General features: G+C 39.9%; 1 protein-coding gene across 2 annotated transcripts in view; it reads right to left on the bottom strand.

The window, feature by feature from the left end:
• SNX3 (sorting nexin 3) overlaps nucleotides 1-20261 on the bottom strand; it is a 41816-nt gene extending 21555 nt beyond the window's left edge. Inside the window, exon 1 of one of the 2 annotated variants that reach the window (XM_081036315.1) lies at nucleotides 19761-20261. In XM_081036315.1, coding sequence (XP_080892441.1) covers nucleotides 19761-19922 — 162 coding nt within the window. In that variant the 5' untranslated portion in view covers nucleotides 19923-20261. The remainder of the gene's footprint in view (nucleotides 1-19760) is intronic. The other variant, XM_081036316.1, reaches the window with a different exon arrangement.
• Between the last annotated feature and the right edge of the window lie 1013 nt (nucleotides 20262-21274).

Raw genomic sequence — 21274 nt, 5'->3', positions numbered from 1 at the left:
ACAATGGTTAAGCACAGCACTGGAACCAGACAATCTGATTTGTATCCCAACTCCTCCATCAACTAGCTATCTGACTCTGGGGAAAATGCTATGATGAGAGCTAGCTGAAACCTTGATAGAGAGCCAGGGAATTTATATACTTTCTATAGGACAAACCCCCGAAGGTGAAATTACTGGGCCAAAGGCGTTGAATGTTAAGGCTTCAAAATGTCCTCCAGAGAAGCTACTTTGCTGTAAGGTGAAGACGTACCTAACTGTAGTAGGCTATTAGTTTGGTGGCCTATAATAAACCGTGGCCCTCAGTTTCTTTCTTTTTTGTATCCTCTATTATCTTCCCGTAACCTCTCCCAAATCGGCTTGGCAATTGTGACTGCCTTTCATCAATGGTATATAGTGGCAAATATTTGTGAATTGGGGCTTGTCCTCATGGGACATTTGTTCATTAAAACATTCTCTCTTGGAACCCAGTCACCATTATTCTGTTAGAAGTCTAGCTATCCACATGGAAGAAAACTCAGGACCTGATCAACAGCCCCAGCTGAGCTCCCAGATGGTAGCCAGCACTAACTTGCCAGCCAGCCATGTAACTGTCATCTTGGAAATAAATCCTCCAGGCCCAGTCAAGCTGCACCAGCAAATAGTGAGAACAGAGATAAGCTGTTCCTTCTAAGACCTGACCAAATGGCTTAATTAGGATAAAGTGAATGTTAACTGTTGCTCCCGTGTTTCCCTGAAAAAAAGACCTAGCTGGACCATCAGCTCTACTGCATCTTTTGGAGCTTATATTTTAATATAAGACCGGTCTTATGTAATATAAATAATATAATATAAATACCAGGTCTTATATTAAGTTTTGCTCCAAAAGATGCATTAAAGCTGATGGCCTGGCTATGTCTTATTTTCAGGGAAACACAGTATCTTAAGCCACTAACTTTTGGGGTTATTACACAGCAATAGATAACTGAATCAGTAACTTGACTTTGGTAGAATCATGCTAAACAAGCAGCAGATTGAGAAGATAGTATTTCATGTATAAAACTGTGGTACTTAAAAAGTACATAGATTTTTTAAAATGCTATCTTTTTGTTGTTTACTTTTTTGCTGATTAGCTATTGACTATATTCTGAGTAGCAGAGGTGCCCATAAAATCCGTAAGTGCATTGATTCTGGATTATTCAGCAAAGGAAGTATTCCTTCATAACTTAAAAAGCTGATAAAATGGACGGAACTGAAGTTTTTCTCGCGCTAAACAAAGGCAAGTTTAAAAATAAAAGTTGTAGGGGAGGCCGAATGGCTCAGTGGGTTAGAGTGCGAGCTCTGAATAACAGAGCTGCCGGTTCGATTCCCACATGGGCCAGTGAGCTGCATCCTCCACAACTAAATTGAAGACAACGAGCTGCCGCTGAGCTTCCGGAGGGGCGGCCGGATGACTCAGGTGGTTAGAGCGTGAGCTCTTTAACAACAAGGTTGACAGTTCAATTCCCACATGGGATAGTGGGCTGCGCCCCCTGCAACTGGACTTGGAGCTGAGCTGCGCCCTCCACAACTAGCTGAAGGACAATGACTTGGAGCTGATGGGCCCTGGAGAAGCACACTGTTCTCCAATTAAAAAAAAAAATTAAGAACAAAAATAAATAAAAGTTGTAATTTAAGATTGAGTTGCTTTCTCTAAGAATAGACAGTATGAAACAGTTTTGTCACCTATATTATAAAAGAATGAAGCTGAAGTGTTTCTTCGCTGAAATATTACCTAGAAAACTATAAAAAGCATGAATAAGGGTGCTTAATGAGTCTTAATTCTCTAAGACATGAGTACTACCTATATTAATAGACTCCTTTCTCTTCTAGTCAGATTACCAGCTACAATAAGAACTAGCGAATATTAAACACCACATATTGACAGCAGTGCCATTACAATACTTTATTCCTTACCAACAAAAAGTGATTATTGTTCTAATAACCTGCAAGTACTCAAATCACTATCATAAAATCTGTTTTATTAGAAATGGTAAATAACTCTCTAAGAATCCTGAGAACACAGGTCGTAAGAGGAATTGCAACTTGTCACTAAAGGTTTCAAGACACACATAATTAGGTCAGTATGACTTAAAAAAAGTTTCTGGCTAGCATACATTTAACTGTTGGGTGTAGTCAGTGTTTGACGTGGGGCTGGAGAGCAAGGTATTCCGGTTTTTCCCCTCACAGTTGAAGTTTATTTCTGAGTACTCTGTCTCTAAGTACTCTGAGTACTTCCCTTCTCTTCATACTTCCCTTCCTTGTCCTCTCCTCTGAGTTGTGAAGTTTGTAAGAAAAGGAAATCACTCCAGATTCTTCACCTTTAGCCCTCAAAGCCTACTTGGAAGTACAGTAAACAAGACATTTTAAGTCATGACATTCATAAATATTAATTATGAAGTCTCATAAGCCATTAATGTTACTTAGGTTGCTAGTAAGTCCACAGCACAAAAGGCATTAACTGAGACTCTACCATGAGCACTGACTAAGTATATGGACATGGGCCCTGACTCAACAGACTTGACACAGATCAGGAAAGGTCCGTGTAAGTGAGGAGAGAGAACTACGGATACTGGAATGCCACAGGGAAGTTTCTGTAAGACAGTATACAACTGGGATGTGCACTGTTATGATAAAGACATGTATGCACACCCTTTAAGGCTTAAAGGCTTTAAAAGCTAATAGAAAATTTTTGTAAGTTTACTTTTAGGGCTGCTTGCACCATTATGTATCAAAAGTTTTCAAGTTCAGATGTCCAACTTTGTAGATGAAGAGTTTAAAATCCCTCACATTCATGGATATAGTCATTAAGCTTGTATCTCAGAGAAAGTTAAGGTTCAAACAATTGCTATATCACTTTTAGTGGTGGAATTTGCTGACACATTGTTGGGGGAAAAAATGCAAGCAAATACGTAAGTGTGTAAGTGTGTGAGTGTGTGTGTCTGTGTGTATGTATTCATTCATTCCGTATTTCCTTTGCATGATTTAACTTTAGCATAACAGGAGCTAATCACAAATTTGTGACACCATTTCTGATTCCTAGAAGCAATAGGAAACAGATAAATTAGTTAAGCAGACCTGGGTTCAAGCCCTTCTCTGGAACTCATTAACAGTACAATCATGTCAAATTACTTGCCTTTGCTAAATCTGAGTTGCAGCATCTTTAAAATGAAGATACTGCCACTTCAATAATAGCAACTAGTATTACCTCACACGTATTATTGGTTATTGGATACTTAGTATAGGGCAAATACTATGTCATACATCACATTTAATTGTCTTAAGTTTCATTTTATGGCTGAAGAACCTCAAAAAGAGGAACTAAGTAACTTGCTCAAGGTAACATGTCTAATAGGCAGAGAGAGAAGATCGAACCCCCCGTGTTCAAGTTCAAAGTTCATGCTCTTAAGGCACACTATGGTTACAGTACCAGATACAAAGCAGATAATAAAGCTTAAAAATTCTACTAAGCATTTAATAATTAAAATATCTCAGCAACTACTACGTGCAAGGAGCTATGTAAAACTTGGTTAAAGGCTTTCAAAAATTTTAACGTTAAAAGCATAACAACATGAGAAAGACCCCCCTCTCTTGAAAATACAGAATCTAAAATAAAGGTATAACGTAAAAAGGGAAGGGTGGAGATGCTGGAATGGTGGGGTGAGAGGCTTGGCAAAGCCTCTCCCAAAAAAATATGATAAAACTACACAAACATGTCAAAACCACCATATCAGACTCTGAAAGTTGGCCAAATACACATAACAAATTGAAAAGCATTTATTCAAGAAAAACTACTGAACTTCAGGTCAGAACAGTGGAAGTCTGTGGAGGTTTAGCCATCCCCCACCAGCTCCATCGATGGTCATTTTACCAGCACGAGGGAAACTCTGACAACCAGCACCATCACTGCTACTGGGGGATCACTGACTAAGAGTAGAACGCAGAAGAGTGCTATATGCAGGGGTATTGATAAGAATAGGGATCTTTTCAATATTGGCAAACAATTGAGGAAGGCCATTATAGCATCAGCCTAAGGTTGCAATAATAACTGAGGCAAAAAACAAACAGATTTGCCAGAAGTTTAGCAGGATATCCTGAGAATGGCAAAGCTGTGGTAAGCCCTGATGTGCTGCTGTCTATCCCGGGTGGTTTAAAAGGCTGTGTGCTTGCACAAAGCTGTATGCAAGCTCAGGAAAGCCTGTCGCGGACCCTTGTTATCTATACATCCCTGGCTAAATAGGCCTTTCACAGATACAGGATAGCTATGGACATGAGAAGACGTGGCACAAAACAAAAGCTGCAACAAACTTATAAACTGCCTATAGTTTGAATTCATTCCCCAATCTGCATACAAATCCAGGGCAAAGGGCAGAAGCCTTACTGGTTCGAGGTGTTTATGTACGACCTCTGACCAGTCACTGGCTGACCACTAAGCTGTACTGATCAAAGGGTGACCCCTAGAAAGCCAGGCTTAAAAAAATTAAAACAAGAATTGAAAAATCAAACAAACAAAGATCAGATTTCAGCAACTGCCCACCACAGACTTAATACAGACAAATCCTTAAAAAAAAAAGATACAGCAACATTCTCCTGGAGAGGAGGGGCGTAAAAGTGATCTAACTCAAGAGTCTCTAAAATACATTATCTAAAATGTTCAACTGAACAAAAAAATTATGAAACACACAAAGAAATAGGAAAGTATAACCCATACATGGGAAACAAAACAGTCAATGGAAACTATATCTGAGGAGGTTCAGTTATTGGACTTAGTTGACAAGGCTTTCACAGCAGCTATCAAAGAACTAAAGGAAACCATGCTTAAAGAATTCAAAGAAAGTATGATGACAATGACTCAGTGAATACAGAATCTCAACAAAAAGAGATAATGAACTAACCTGGAATTCTGGAGTTGAAAAGTACAATAATGGAAATGAAAAGTTAGCTGTAGGGGCTCAACGGGATATTTGAGCTCAAAGACAAAAAAATCAGAAAACTTGACGACTGACCAATAGAAAACGTCCATTCTGAAGAACAGAAAGAAAAAGGAATGAGCCTCAGAGACCTGTGAGACTCCATCAAGGATACCAACATACGTGTAATGGGAGTCTCACAATGAGAGAAAAAAAAATAAACAATGACTGAAGCCTTCCCAAATTTGACTAAAATCTTTAATCTATAATCCAAGCAGCTCAATCAATTCCAAGTAGGAGAAACACAAAGAGATCCACACCTACACACATGGTCAAACTGCTGAAAGCTAAAGACACGCAGAAAATGTGTAGGTGAGGCCTATGAATATGACAGAAGTTATTTACATAATTTGGTTACAATATACGGCAACAGTGAAGGGATTTTGCAGATGGATTTAAAGTCCCTAATCAGTTAACTTTGAGTTTATCACAAGGGAGATTATTTTTTGGCTAGGCTTGACTTAAATCAGATGAGCCCTTTAAAAGAGGACTTTAGTTCCCCTGAAACCAAAGAGATTTTGCCACTGGCCTTGAAGAGGAAGGCCACTATAAATTCTACAGATGCAAGAAAATGAATTCCACCAACAACCATCTGAGCCTGGAAAGAATCACAAGCCTCAGATGAGGCTACAACCTTGGCCAACCCCTTGATTGTAGGCTTTGGGAGACCTGAGCAAAGGGCTCAGATAAACCATGCCCAGACTTTTGACTTAAGAGAAAGTGATGAGGTAATATTTTAAGGTGGTACATTCATGGTAATTTTTAATGCAGCAATAGGAAATAGAAAACTAATATACCCAGCAAAACTATCCTTCAAAAATAAAGATTAAATAAGACTTTTTTGGATGAACAAAGACAGAAAGAATTCACAGGAAGCAGATCTGCTTAATAGAAATACAACAAGAAAGCCCTTCACACTGAAAAGAAATGACATCAGATAGTAACTGTGATCCACACGAAGAAATAAAGTACAGCAGTAAAGGTACTCACTTAGGTAAACACATAAGACACTATAAATACATTTTTCCTCTGTTCTTCTATTAGTTGATTAAAAAGACAACTGCATAAAACAATTATAAAACTGTACTGTTGCCCTTATAACACATAAAGGTGCATAATACACATAACGATAATAGCACAAAGCTGGGAGAAAATGTAGTGACACCGGAGCAAAGTTTCTATATTTTGAGGAATTTAGTATTAATCTGAAGTACAATGTGAAAGATGAGGCATGCTGTAATTCCTAGATCAAACACTAGTAGTAATTTTTAAAAAGAAGTTTAAAGGTCTCAGAAATTAAAATGGTACACTAGAAAATATTTAACACAAAGAGCAGTAAAGAAAGAACAGAGAAACAAAAATATGAGACAGAAAATAAGTATCAAAATGGCAGAAATAAACTCATCATATCAGTAATTTCATTAAAATGAGATTAAACACTCCAATCAAAAGGCAGAGATTGTGAGACTGGATAAAAAAACAAGATTCCATTATACTCTGTCTACAAGAGACACAATAAAGATTCAAACACAAAAACAGATTAAAAGTGAATTCTTTAGAATGGACAATAGATTCGTAGGGGTTAATTGCCCAAGGGCACTCATTTAACAGATAAGGCAAAACTGGAATATGAATTCATGTCCAATTGAAGTGTTCTTAGACTATGTTAAACACTAGCTCCCGAAGTTAGTGCAGGTTCTAAATGAATGGAAGTCCATGTTATATAATTAGTCAATATAATAGTTTTTTTCCTTTACAGCCTCCTCCTGCACCCAATGATACATCTGCTTCCAGTTCTTTTCTATAATACCATCACTGAGTAGGGAAAGACAGCCCCAGATGCTCAGATCAATTGGGAGAAGTCTAGCTTCCTTGAGAGGGAAATTTGAACAATATGATAAACCTATTAGTCAAAATTCAAGAAGAAAATGAGGTAAGTCAGGGCTTCTGTTGGTGGGGTAGGAGTGGGGAGCTCTCTATACAGGGACTGATGGAGAACGAGAGAAAATGTAATGTCAAGGCAAATGAAGGAATTAATAGTAATAAATAATAGCAACTATGAATTAAAAGAACAACATTTTCCTGCAGATTCTGTCATAGAATATAAAATTTCTAGCAATACTGTTATCAAAACAAACCTGCCAAAATGTCTCTGAAACCTTGATACTGTAAGAAATTGTGCTCTTTCAATAGAGTCAGATGAAATGAGGACAAACACTGATCAAACCACAAGCCATCAAAAATTGCCAAAGAAAGTGTTGCAATAATTGACAAGGTGACTTGTTTAACATCCGAGAATTCAAATTAGGAGGTTATTAAAAAAGGAAGTTCTTTAGGGCATTTCAGTGAAGCTACAACGGAACTGTTTTTGCTTTGCAGCTGGACTCCTTACAAATTTAAGGTGTTTATGAAAAGGGTATATTAATGTGTATACTCAGGGACAAAACTAATTTATGAAAGTGCTTTAAAATCTAAATTTAGATTTTAGACAACTGCTGAGTTGTCTTTAGTTTCCCTACACGAGAACATAAGTCATAATACTTTAATGTTTTAATCTAACAAGACTTTTTCTGAGTACTTTATGAAGAACCCTTGAGGAAGTGGGGTGGGAAAGGAATGCAGGAAGCACTTCCTCTTCCACTGGCCACAGCAAGACCTCTAAGACACCCAAATCCGTTGCAGAACAGGAAATTACTTCAGGTACCTTGAGCTTAATATCTTGGGAAGGCCTGGGGCTCTAACAGACCTGAAAGCAGATATAACTTAACGCTGTCCAGGACAACACAGATTTTACATCTAACCTGGAGTAGTGAAAAGAGGAAGATACGATGCATTCTGAAAGGTACCATTTATTCTCATCCCAGTTCACTTTTAGTTACGCAATAGTCTATGTAAACTACAGTTTATAAATGTGTATACTCAATTTCCTAACATAATAAATGATCCTGTGAAAAAATAAGTCTCTAACCTTTGGTTGGTTGTATTAAGAAATTGTCTCTATCTTAATCAGTAGAGAATGGGATGTGTGTGAAGTCAGTACACACTTCGGAGTTTGGCACAGGCCTAACAGTGACCAGACTGTAAGTGACTACTGACCAGAAACAGTGAGATGAGGCAAAAAGTCAAAGAAACTCGGGAAAAGCCCTGTGTACACTGGTCCCTTCATACATAAGGCCATCCTATGTATTAGAGGTCAGTATCACTTTTAATTAACTAAAAATAAGTCAAATAAGTCAACTTCGATTCCAAGGAAACTGGACAAACAGATGTCTGGTAGTTTGAGTTTAACACTACAATTTAAATAGCTCCATATGGCTAATGGCTACTGTATTAGAGCAGTTTTAGACAAAGGCAGAGCAAAAATTCTAGAGAAAGGCAGATCAAAGAACATTCCTTCTAAATAACCCATAGAATAATATTCATAACAGATGACCTACTTCATCCTATAAAGCTTTTAATTTTATGAACGTTTTATCAGATTCTATACAATTATAATCCTTCTATTATGTTCCCTTACCTTTGACATTCTTGAACTTTCTTCATACAGAAAGAAGCTCTGGGCACCTTACATATTTGATACATATTTTTTATATACTTCATAATCTTTCCTTAAGTTGGATTTTTAAAATCTATCCTATCACAAGTGGATGTGAGTGTTTAAGAAAAAAACAGATTGTAGGGTGGCTGGTTGGCTTAGTGGGTTAGAGCGCAATGCTCGTAACACCAAGGTCCCCGGTTCGATTCCCACATGGGCCTGTGAACTGTGCCCTCCACAACTAGATTGAAGACAACGACTTGATTTGGCGCTGATGGGTCCTAGATGTTCCCCATAAAAATTTAAACAACAACAAAAAACAGATTTTTCTTGCTCATTTTAATGACTGCCTGAAGTTAATGTGCAGGTTTCTTCTCAAAACAACAAAAAAACCAAACCAAACAAAAATGACATCAGATGACATAAGAAATTGTGTAGTTATACATTTATTGCTTGAAATATTTAAATATATTCTGAGACCTAGAAAGTTGCAAAAGTCCAAGTACTTTTCTCCTAATGTGTACAGTAAATGGAAGATACTATTGCTTCCAAGGACTTGCTTGGAATTATGGAGGGTCAAAGGCCTGACAATAAAGTAGGAAACATTTTCTAAGCTAAATTTTAATCAAGAGCCAATAACCTAAAATATTCATCACCTAATACTCGTCATTTTACCCTTGTCAAGTTTCAGAAGTTAGCTCTTTCTCACCTGAGGGCACTAGATAAGGATAAACAACTTTATCATAGATTATGTGGCATTTTTTCTGTTATACTCAGTCTTTTAAAAAAAAAATGCACCAGTCATTTAGCATTGTTAATCTCAACTTATACTTGGATAGCCAAAGCAACTTAGTCTTGTAGTATTTTCTCTTTAGTTTGAAAAAATAATCCTCTACAGCCTATTAAGTAAGGCACTCAACTTTTTCCATGAGAAAATAGATTTTCCTACACCCTTGGTAAAACATCTTGGAGACTAGAAAGAGAGGGCTCATGAGAGCAATGGTGCTCGACTCTGATGGGGAAGAAAGAGACGACTGTGGCCCACAATCTCAGCTCAGAGTGAGGCTGAGCCCCGGCCTCCACTACTCTCCTTCTCCGGGAGTGAGTCTCCTTCTGCTGGAAGCAATCTTTGACAGGGGCATGGGCATTCTGGTTAGTTTCCTATTGCTGCTGTAGCAGATTACCAGAAACTTTGCCGCTTAAAACAACACAGATTTATTATTTTATGGTTTGGGGCGGGGGGGATCACAAGTCCAAAATGGATCTCACTGGGCTAAATCAGGTGTCATCAGGGCTACATTCCTTCTGGAGGATTCAGGGGAGAATTTGTTTCCTTGTCTTTTCTAGCTTGTACAGCTGGCTGCATTCTTTGGCTCATGGTCTTTCCCTCCGTCTTCAAAGTCAGCAATTGTATTTGCTTCCATTGTCACATCTCCTTCTATGACTGACTGCACTGCCTGCTTCACCTGTAAGGACCCCTGAGATTACATGCGGTCCAACCATGTAATCTGAGGCAATCGCCCCATCTCAAGATCCGTCACATAATCACACCTGCAAAGTCACTTCTGCCATGTAAGGTAACACACTCACAGATTCTAGGTATTAGGAAGTAGGTACCTTCGGGGAGTCATTCTGCCTACCAGTCACCACATCACAGGTGCCACCACTAACTATGGCATTTGGAGATTCCAAACTAGTAAATAACGTGTGGTAGATACATGTTGCCACAAATTCTTTGATGCTCCTTCCATCCAAGAGGTGGAGTCTATTTCCCTCCCCCTCGAATCTGGACTAGCCTTATGACTTGCTTTGTCCACAGAACATGGTAGAAATAACAAGCAAGTTTCAGAGCCTAGAACTCAATATCTCTCAAGAGATCTCTTAGAATGCTATTCTAAGACTTCCATATAAGAAGCCAGCCTAGCTGACTGGAGAATGAGAGACCATGTGGAAGAGAATGAGGCATCCCAGGGGACAGCCACACACGCCAACTCTCCAGCTCAAAACAGCTATATAAATGATCACAGGCAAAAAGCAGCAGAGAAGCCGTTCAGCCAACCTACAGAATAATGGAAAATAAATCATTACTTTAAATCATTAAGTTTTGGGGTGGTTTGTTATTCACAGCTAACTGATACTACATTGGTTAGTGAGAAGACCAGTCTATACTATATACATATACTTGAATGAGCTTTTGGCAAGAGGAATAAAGGAAGGTCGTTAGAGTCAAGTTTGGGAGGAGAACAGCAGGTAGACTTTCTTGGCTATATCACAAAGCACAATCAGGTTGAAACAGGAAATGACTATTGTTAAGTAAAAATGATCAACTGATCTATATCTATGATGATCTGTTCTAACTGGAAATAAGTGCCATTATAGTTTCTAAGAGGAGGTAGTTAGGTAACTAAAACTATGTCAAAGAAAATACAAGAGAAAGTGCCTACTGTACTGCCTAGACATAGCAATTACCCAAGAGATGCTTAAAACTAAACAGACCATGAATAAAGAAGTAAAAAGATGTTTGAGCCGGGCAGGAACGAGGGGTCCGAGGGCAGAAAGTGGTCAGAATCCAGTATTATTACTGTGTGATTTAGTGGCACGTCACTGACATTAGCTGCTGCAGTGAAGGACAGAAAAGGCAGTGGCTCTGTCTGCCCTCACACTCCTGGTCCTGCATGGCAGGCCTGGCTGACCTCCCCCCCCCCCACATGAGTATTTTCACCCAGCACGACCAAATCAAATTGCATTCACCTCTCTCCCCACCTGTAGTGCAGTCTGTAAGCTTTGAAGGGCAAGAACTATGCTTCTCATCTCTTAGCCAAGCATCAAGCATGATGTTTGGCATATAGTAGGCAGTTCATCGATGTTCGTTTATTGGACAGTTTTACGGAAAAGGGATCAAAGAAAACGTTTAGTCTTGTTTCAGGTTGGTGTCAACTTGCTGAATGCGGGAACCATGTCTTACTGAACTTAGCATTCCAAGGGTTTCAATAAAGCAAATGGCCCACAGGAGCTACTACTTGCTCAATGTTAAGTTAACAAATCTAACAAGAAATTTAGTTAGAAAGAAGTCTTGAGAGAACACAACTGGGCAAATACATGGATGACAGATAAGAATCATATCCTAGTAAAAAAAAATCACATCCTAACATCTAAGTGAAAAGCTCTACACCTACAATTTATTTCAACTTAAGTATATCAACATCATTTGCCCTTTTAAACCAAGATGAAAATTCTATCAATTTACTATATTGTCCCATTTTGAGTTAGTATGTTTCTCAATTTTCAACTTAACCCCTTTGTACAACCCAGACGTTCAACTCACCTATGTCAATATTTCAACCAACTTAAATATTATGAAAAATCATTTAATAATGGCATACTGCTCTATTGTGCAGAAGGTTAACATGTAAGAACACAAACATCACCTGGTGATGTGGAATAAGAACTGAATTCTGGGAGAGAAAGCATGTAAGCCACGATGCTGGCTAGCCCTGACTGCAATCAGTTCTGTCAGGTATCATCTCCCGTTTGTCACTGCTTTATGGATGGGCCCGAAAACCACCATGAGCCAGTTGCTCTTAGTTTTATTAGGTTGGTGCAAAAGTAATTGCAGTTTAAAAGATTAAATTGCAAAACATGCAATTACTTTTGCACCAACCTAATACCAGCACCAATTTTCTCTCTTTAAATGGTTATTCGAAGTTTACATAAGGCTTCGGGTGAGAACATAAGCTTTATAAATTGAAAATCCTTGTGGTTGGCTGTAATATAGTAGTTGGCTTTAATATAGTAGATGTGACCTAATAACTCATTCATTATTCATTCAGCACCCAACAACAGGGCTATGCTTTAAGATCCTATTGATATTTGATAAATGTGTAAAGGAAAAAAAACCTAACTAGTAGTGTTATAATTAACTACCATTTCATTAGTCATTTGCTACTGGCATCCTAAACTGGATTTTTTTTTTTATAGTCCCATGTTTTGAAATTAAGATTCTGCAAGTGCTTTTGATTTACATTATTTCAATGCTACATAAACTCTAGACCAGGGATTAGCAAACTTTTTCACAAAGGGCAAGACAGAAAAACACTTTAGGCTGTCTGTCATAACTACTCAACTCTTCCTATTTAGTGAAAAAGTGGTCATAAATAATATGTAAACAAACAAATGTGCTGTGTTCCAATAAAATTTTACAAAAACGGAAGCCCACAGCTTACTGACCCCTGCTCTAGACCCATTAGTGTCTTAAGAATGTTCTCCGTTATGTAACGTGGGGGAATCTTTGGGTAGAAATTTGAACAAAGACATGGTGATACACAGATGTATGCCTAGCCAACAAGATTTTTATCTACTTCTGTTTCTACCTGAAGACAGCCAATAATGCCAAGGCAAGAGAGAAGTGAGATGCTGAGAACTAGGAGGGGAGCTTGGAGACTCTTATTCCTCCACATGGATTAAAATTCCCAAACTTACAACCGAATAACGACGCTCACCCCACAAGGGCAGAAATGGGAAAAAAGCAAACAAGCTATAGGTGGCAGGTGTGGAAATAAGTTCAGGAGAGCCAAGCAAATAGAGATGTTACACCAAAGACAAAATCAAAATCTAGAGAGCAAGGAGTTAGAAAGTGACCATTCCGATATTGTTAGATACAACACAATTTTATAAAAATTATTTTAAGTCTTCCTATGATTCTCTGGTAAGAGACACTGATCTCACTTATTTTGGTGACTCAAATTATATACTCCATCATTCAATGTCATCAACTAAAATGCTGGTCCTAAGTAAAACTGCCTACATAGATTTAAACAGCCAGTGATGGGGTAAAAAAGTTCATCATCCACTTTCAGTACCTGTAACCTAACTCAATGCCGTATTACCCCTATCAGACATGCCACGTCTTCATGCTTGCCTTCTTTTTCTACTCATCAAAATTAATTCTCAGGAAGCGTTCACAATTCATTTACATTTAAGAATGACAAAATTAACAAGAGCTCAATTTTTTCTTCCAAATCAAATGAACTTTTCAAAACTTTAAAATTTCAGACTTCAGCCAAAAAAGGGAAAGAATTAAAGAGAGATGATCAGAATGCTGACAAAGTCACACCCTAGAATGGCTGATCCCAGTCATTTGCTACCGCGGCAAAGCAAAGCACAGTGCCTGTTCCTCCTTTCCTCACATGGCTGCCCAGATAAACTAAAATTTCCAGTTTCCTTTGTAGCTACATGTGGCAAAGAGCAGGAATATACCTTTCCCTTGACTAGAATGTGAATGTGATATTGGGAGCTGGTAGTCAAGCCATAATACCAGCTGCGGATTGCCCGAGACCGCTTCTGGTGACAAAAATAAACTACTATTAAGGGCTCTGTGAGAACAGCCCAATCTATATTCTAATTGATACAACTTTTCTGGCAAGCTATAGCAAATGTCACACTTTACTACCATGTCCAAATCCCTAAGTTAAATTATTTCTTTAAAGAAGTAGGACTTTGGTTGAAAGCTTTAAGTCATTTAATGAAGGAATCAGCAAATAGCAGGACCAATATTATAGTATTGCTTTTTCTTGGACACCATCTTTCGTAGCTGATGTTCAAAAAATTGTTGACTCTGTTTACATGGAAGCAGCATAATATGGTACAAACATCAAAATGTCTAAAAATAATAGTTCAGTGCTTTTTTGTATGATTATGAAGATGAAGGGAGGAAAATCTCTATTACATGGCATTATCGTGATAGCTGAAAGTTAAGGCCTTTCAGACTTTCCACTTTAAAGGTATAGAGGGACAATATTAATGAAGACAAAGATTTCTTTCTTAAATGGATATTTTGTCTTTTCTTGACTTCTGGTTTACTTCCAAGATTATTACACAGGGCTATAGACATGGATGGTGCAAGACGGGGGGTAAAAAGATCTGGCCGGGCTGCATATAGTCAATGTCTCCCTTCTTCCCCCAAAGCTAAGCTGTATAGGTTGGCATGCTTTCAGCTAGTATCTAAATGGCCTCCCCTCCAAAACACAGTTTTCTATCTTTGGCAAATGTCACTGGTTTTCCTCTCTGCTGTCAGGATGTTTTATTATTTAATTTATTTTTAGAATTTGCCTTGCTTTCAATCCCATCAAGGCTACCAACCATTGTGAATCCATGTATTTTTCTCCTACTTCTCTGCTGCCTGTCACTTCTCAGAGACCGAGAGCATGGTGCAAACAGGAATAATCCCTGCTGCATATCAGCCAAGTGCCTTTGCTGGGTGGTTTTTAAATTGTCACTCTCCAGATCCTACCCCCACCCAATTAAAAGAGAGTCTCCATAGCTTCAAAAGCTCCCCAGGTGATCGGAATTTCAGTGAGGATGGAAGAAAGAGTATGGGATCTGAAGGACAGAAAATCTAGATTCAAATGCCAGTTTTGCCACTTATGAGCCGTGACTTTGGGCGATACTTAACCTTCCTAAACTTCATTTATCCCAAAGAGTCCACTCTACTATGTGCCAAACAGTGTCAGGTGTTAAATAAATAAGCGTGGCTCTGACAGTCCCTGCTCTCTAGGAGATTATAGTGCAAGATACAGGAACCAAAGGAAGCCGCAGAGAAGCAAACAAACTTAATCCTAAGGGCACAGAGGAAGGAAATCCAGTCTGGATTCCAGGGACCAGCAAAATCTCTAAAAAGGTGACACTAAGGCTGACTCCTGCAGGACAAGTCATGGTAGCCAGACGAGGCACTAAAGGAAGACTGTTTTTAACAGGGGAGGCAGTGTGTGCAAAGACCCTGACGTAAGACAATGCAGCTTATTTGGGCGATACAAGTAGTTCAGTAGAACTGGAGCATAAAATAAGGATGAGGGAGGGACAAGAGATGAGGATCAACAGTGACCTCAGCTTCTGTATCTGCAAAACAGAGATGTTATCTACTCTGCTTGGTTACCTCAAAGATCTAATTATATATATAGCACAGTGCCTTGTACACAACAGGTATTCAAGTGATAAAGCCCTTTACTTTTCAGCTTTCATATACACAGAAAAGAGCTCTCCTTTTATGAGCATCACAAACCAATCAACACTTTTTCTTCAGGTCACTCATCAAAGCACGAAGTTTAATAATAAACTCTTTTCAGCTGTTTGTTTTTCCTGGGTGCATCTTACCTACTGTGGATTACTGAGGAGTCAACTCCCAGATCTCAAGGGTGCCAACCAGTGGGAATTCCTTCAAAAGGTTCAGACACGTAGGGTGTGTCCCAACGCTAGGCTGTAGATAACTGTTTTAAATTAAATGAACAGCAGTCATGAAGCAATTCTGAACCAGGACAAGAATAACTTCAAATCTAACCTTGACTGTGACACTAGTTAGATAATTTACTAGTTAGATAATTTACTTTGGGTGAGAGACAGCTTTCTTTGCCTCGGTTTCCTAATCTATTAAAGTAGAGAGCAGAGTTCCTATATAGAAGAGTGCTAATAACCCAGGGCTACTTTTTAATTGTCACTGCCTGCCTCCGTTCTTCCCTCCCATCTTAAGAGATGTGTTAGGTAAGAATCTTCAAAGCTAGCAACATGCCTCTCCTTGATGGAGAGTGTGGAAGTCAGCCACAGCCGACAACAAAGATGTGTTATCAGACAACATCCCATGGCCAAGTGTTAAGGCACATAGACTGTGCAGATGTCCTTTGGCCCCCAAATGCCTTGATTCTTTAAAATATGATGTTGACCCTTTAATAATACACGCTTATAAATCCTAAAAACAAGTCTAAGAATTATTTCTCAGCTTCCAATCTGGATATTAATGACTCCCAATTTAAAATGAGACAATTCACCCAGAGAAAAATCACCAAAACAGGTTTAGAAAGGCAAATAGTGTCAAGATGCTACTTTTACTAAACATCTTTCTGTCACAATGCTGAGTAGAAAATTTGACTATTCGCCTTCATGTAACTCTATGAGGTGATGAATGCTAACTAAGCTTACTGTAATCATTTTCCATATATTCCAATATATCATATAGCAAATCATATATGGTACACCTTAAACAAATGCAATGTTACATGTCAATTATATCTCAATAAAACTGGAAAAAATACTAGTACAGTTACAGTCACAGGAACCATATGACCTTAAGATACAGAGTAGTTACTCAGTATTTTTGGTCTTAAATGTGAAATTTACCGTGTTCTAAACGGCATCACAACTTTCCACATGGAACCACACAAACTATAATAAATATTTAAAACATTGAAAAAAGTCTATTTGATTTAGTACTAAACAAGATGGCTTTTTAAAATACATTTACCTCAATGAAAGTATACTTCCATGCCAAGTAGGTTTCTTGATAAGAAAAATCTAACAATTTTAGTAACTCAACTGCATGTTAATACAGAAAATGTAGCTGATAACTGACCTTCGATTTAGAAGACACCTTATTTAGAAAAAGGTAACCTCTGAGTGCTTATTATGTACCAGTCATTGTGCAAAAGAGATTTATATGCATTATCTCTCTCCGTCCTATGAAGTAGGTACTAATATTATCATACCTATTCTACAAGGGGGAGTGGGGCTTAGATTTTGTACCTCACTCTGCTAATTACTGATGATAACTCTATTCTCTGAATTCAGAGCTCAAGAAAGATCCTTAACTTCACTCCTGTTCCAAACAGTTGGCTCTAGGTATAATAGATCTTAATTAAAATCTCCAGAAATTTAAAAGTTACATTATAGCACAAACTTCATAAATGTGACTGAATTTCCCTTTAGCCTTCTTTTTAATGTGTCAAAATAATTCTAGGCCCTGAGCTTTCCTAAAGCTTTAATCATTTATGGTGCTCTCTGCTGTACCTACCCATTAGAACAATTTAAAAAAACATTAACACTACCAATTATTTTCAAAAGCCCAAAGATACTAATCAAGTGATCCTAATAGTCTTAAACACTATCCTCAAACCAAAAGATAAATGGAGAATGGGAAACTTGCATTCTAAAGTGCACCATCCAGATAAAATTACTCTGTGAATTAGAGTAATTTCAATCAGATCCTATAAAATTGAACATTTTTCTCAAGACCAGAATTAAAGACTAACTCTAAGACAGTTTAAGGACCCAAACTCTGAAACATAAAATGGTTTGCACATGGCAAATTCAGTAGCAAAAGGAAGGCTGCAGGGGCAGGCTGTAGGGAGAGCAGCAATAGTTTAGAAAAGCAGTAATAAATAACATTAAAAAAAAAAACACGATTTACCTATTCATTTCACTGGCCATTCTCCTTTAACCCAAGCCTTTAATTATTCTCAAAAACCATTTGATGCTTAAAATAAGACCTAATATCTTACTACTTGGTGTCCTGAATTTTAAGTTAACACATTACATATTAAGAGAAATCACAATGGCATTTCATGAGCATTAGAAACCCAATTACATTTTCTTAGAGGGCATCCGCATTTATGATTGTAACAGTCATTAACACACAACAAAATGGTTTATATCATTAATTCTGTAACTCATTAATAATTCTTAAAAAGGATTATTTTCTTTAAAATGCAAATGATCACACCATGAACACAACTTATTTTTAAATGTCACATCAGCTATTTGGTAATAAAGTATATGTTTTTAAAATAACTGAATTATCACACTAGAGTCTATTTAATATAATGCACTCTGCAAGATAAACCCAAAGTTACTAAATGGAGGACGTATGGGCAGGAGATTCCACTTCAGTTGTGTGACGGGAAATACCAGCTATGGAAGTTTAGAAACAGGAATACCAAATTCTGTTTCAGCAAAATAAAGAAAGGAAAACGTGCTGGTGAGTAAGGGTAAAAGAGGAAGTTGTTGTAGTGAACAATCTGCCATATATTTAGGACATTCCAGAAGACTAAAAAAAATGAAAAGCCTTACTTTTCCACTAGGCTTACTTGGTAATACACCTCCCTAGGTACACTGAAGCCCGGATTGGCAGTTTCGCTGTAACAAGACTGCTTATGGCTCACAGCTCACACATCCATAGGGAGATAAGGGTGGTTCGTGACATTAAACTGTTAGTTTCATATCTTAAACTAAAGTTTGATAACTATTCAATTTTTTTTAGCAGCGTGACATAAGTACATCATTTTTTAAATGTGTGAGTTTCACAGCAGTGTGAAAATACTCAATATTACTGAACCATATACTTAAAAATAGTTAAGATGGTAAATTTCATGTTTTTTTTTTACCACAAAAAAGGGCATAAGTTAGGGAGAAATTACCCCACTTAAACGTTAATAGTCACTCGTTATGTAAATTTTGATTACTCTAAACCTAAATTCTTACTACGCTTAATTTTCAACAAAACAATTTCTTGTCATCTTTACCAGCTGGATTCACTTTATGTAATTAATTTTTAAAGCTACTCCCGCACCTAAGAAAGTTCTTTAATCCTGAACGACCGAGAGCAGCACGATTCTCAAATTAACATCTTTCAACCCATCTGAATTACGTGTTGCCAGCAAATACTAATTATGACATTATAAGTGTTTTTCTGCTTCGGCTGATTCATTCATTCGGTGAAGTGCAGACCTCCAAGTCCAGAAAGCAAGCTCCCCACACGAACAGGTTTTCCTTACAGTGGCTTTGGATTGGGAGGCGGACGGCCCGCGCCACACCTCCCGCCGCAGCCCGACGTGGCCCGGGGCGCCGAGGTCACCCACTGCCGGTCCCCGCGCTCGGCTGCTCCGCCTCACGAGCGGGTCAGGCGTTTGTGAACTCCCACTAGGTTCTGTTCAGAAACGGGTACGACCCAGGTTAGTCTCACAGCTTGGGCACAGTCTGCAGCCACCAGCGTGGCGTGGCCACCTCGGAGGGAAAGTGTCCAGGAAAAGAGAACTGGGAAAACGCTTCAACTTGGCGCAACCCCCCCCCCCACCTCCACTCACATCTACCTCCCTCGCAGAAGGGTTGTGTTCAGTGTTCTCGAAAGATCTACCCTTTTCCAACTCAAATGCCATCCTTAGATGAGCTGCGGGAGGGGCCAGCGGAGCTCACCCCACGCCGGTCTTCTGGCACCTTCTCCAAGTGCCAGCGCCGGAGTCGCCTCCCTCAGCAGCCCCCCCCCCCAAGCCCCACGCGGGGAGAGACCCCGGCCGACGACCCCGCCCACGGACACGGCTGCCCGAACGAGTCACGCAGAGGCTCCCCGTCTGGGCGGGAGCCTTAGCCGCCGACGGGGACCGGAGGAGAGGTCCCACAGGAGGAGGGAGAGGCGGCCTCACCTTGACCCTGATCTCATAGGTGGTGAAGCGGCCCCGGCCGACCCCCACCGTCTGTGGGTTGCTCACATCGATTTCAAGGAAGTTGCTGGGCGGCCCGTAGGCGTCATTCAGGTTCTGCGGCTTGGTGATCAGCCGCCGGGTGTCCGCCACCGTCTCCGCCATTTCGCTGTTGCCGCCGCCGCCGCCGCCGCCGCCGCCGCCGCGGGCTCCCTCCGCCCCCTCCGCGTTCCACCGACGCCGCCGCGGGGACACCAGGCTCGCGCGCAGCGGTCGCGAGGGGAACGAGCACGTAGCGCAGGCGTTCACCGCGCGCCGAAGCTCCTCCCCGTGCCCCTCCGCCTTCCGGCCCTCAAGCCCGGGGGAGAGACAGCTGACTCTCCGGAACGCCGCGCCTCGGGCCCTGGAGGCCCGGCGGAGGCCCGGGCGGGGAACTGAGGTCTGGAGGAGGATCGGGAAGAGCGGAGCACGGGACGTGGAATCACCCACAGGTTCCGGCCGGACTACAGCGCCCACAATGCACCGGGCGAGCGCGGCGCCGCCGCCGCCGCCGCCGCCGCCGCCGCCGCCGCAGGAATGCGACCAAAGTGCTTGGGGCTCCCGGGGTTGTGGTGGCTGGCGCGTCGGTTTCTCCCGGTCCGCTCCGACCCGGAGCGGTGGGAAGAACAGCGGAAATGGTCTTCGCGGCCCTGGGAACTGCGGCCACAAGAGTTAAACGGAGAGATATGGAGGTTTGCCGGCAATCAAAGCAAAATAGCCTCCGTTAACTCTATGCCAACCCATCTGTGGCCTCACCTTGAACCCCTGCATGTGCCTTTCTTGGTAACCATTACCAGATGCCTCAAATGATGACTTTGACACCATTTGGTTGGATAAATTGAAGGCCCTAGAGAAGGGCAGTGGAATAAAAACAAAAGACCTCGCGAGGTCCCATGGCTAAGATCAAACCGTTGGACTGGTGGGCCCTTTAAAAATAGCATAGTAGGTAGGCGGGAACCTGCCCTGAACGGCCCATGTTGGGGTGACCTGCAACTCTTTCCCTTCATTTCCCACAAAGTCCTAGAAACTTAAAAAAAAAAAAAAAAGTGGTAAACGTATGTCTATAGCATTTGAAATGAAGCCTGTATAAGACATGAAAAAAAAGACAGAACAAGTAGATCGTAGTTCATCTCTAGTAAATGCAACTTGTGACCATTGAGGTAGAAGGATACATTTCTGTACTTGCCCGGAGAGTTACCTCCCTTAATGTTTTACAGTCCCACAACTATTTTTGACGTTTTAATGTTTCAGAAACATTTACTTTGCTATTTACTATTTACTTTGAAACATTTACTATTTACTTTGACCTGTACTTTAAAGCCGAGAAGTTGTTCGCATCTAAGAAATTGTCCAGATCATTAGCGGCCATTCCTAATAACACTAAGGACAGTTGAATTAAAGAAAGTACTTAAACGTGATGTGATTATTTCTCAGAAATTCAACATTCATTAATTCAACAAGTATTTACAGTAGGTCTA

This window comes from Rhinolophus hipposideros, assembly GCF_964194185.1.
Source record: "Rhinolophus hipposideros genome assembly, chromosome: 3".
NCBI lineage: Eukaryota > Metazoa > Chordata > Mammalia > Chiroptera > Rhinolophidae > Rhinolophus > Rhinolophus hipposideros.
This window is presented reverse-complemented; position numbering and strand designations above follow the sequence as displayed.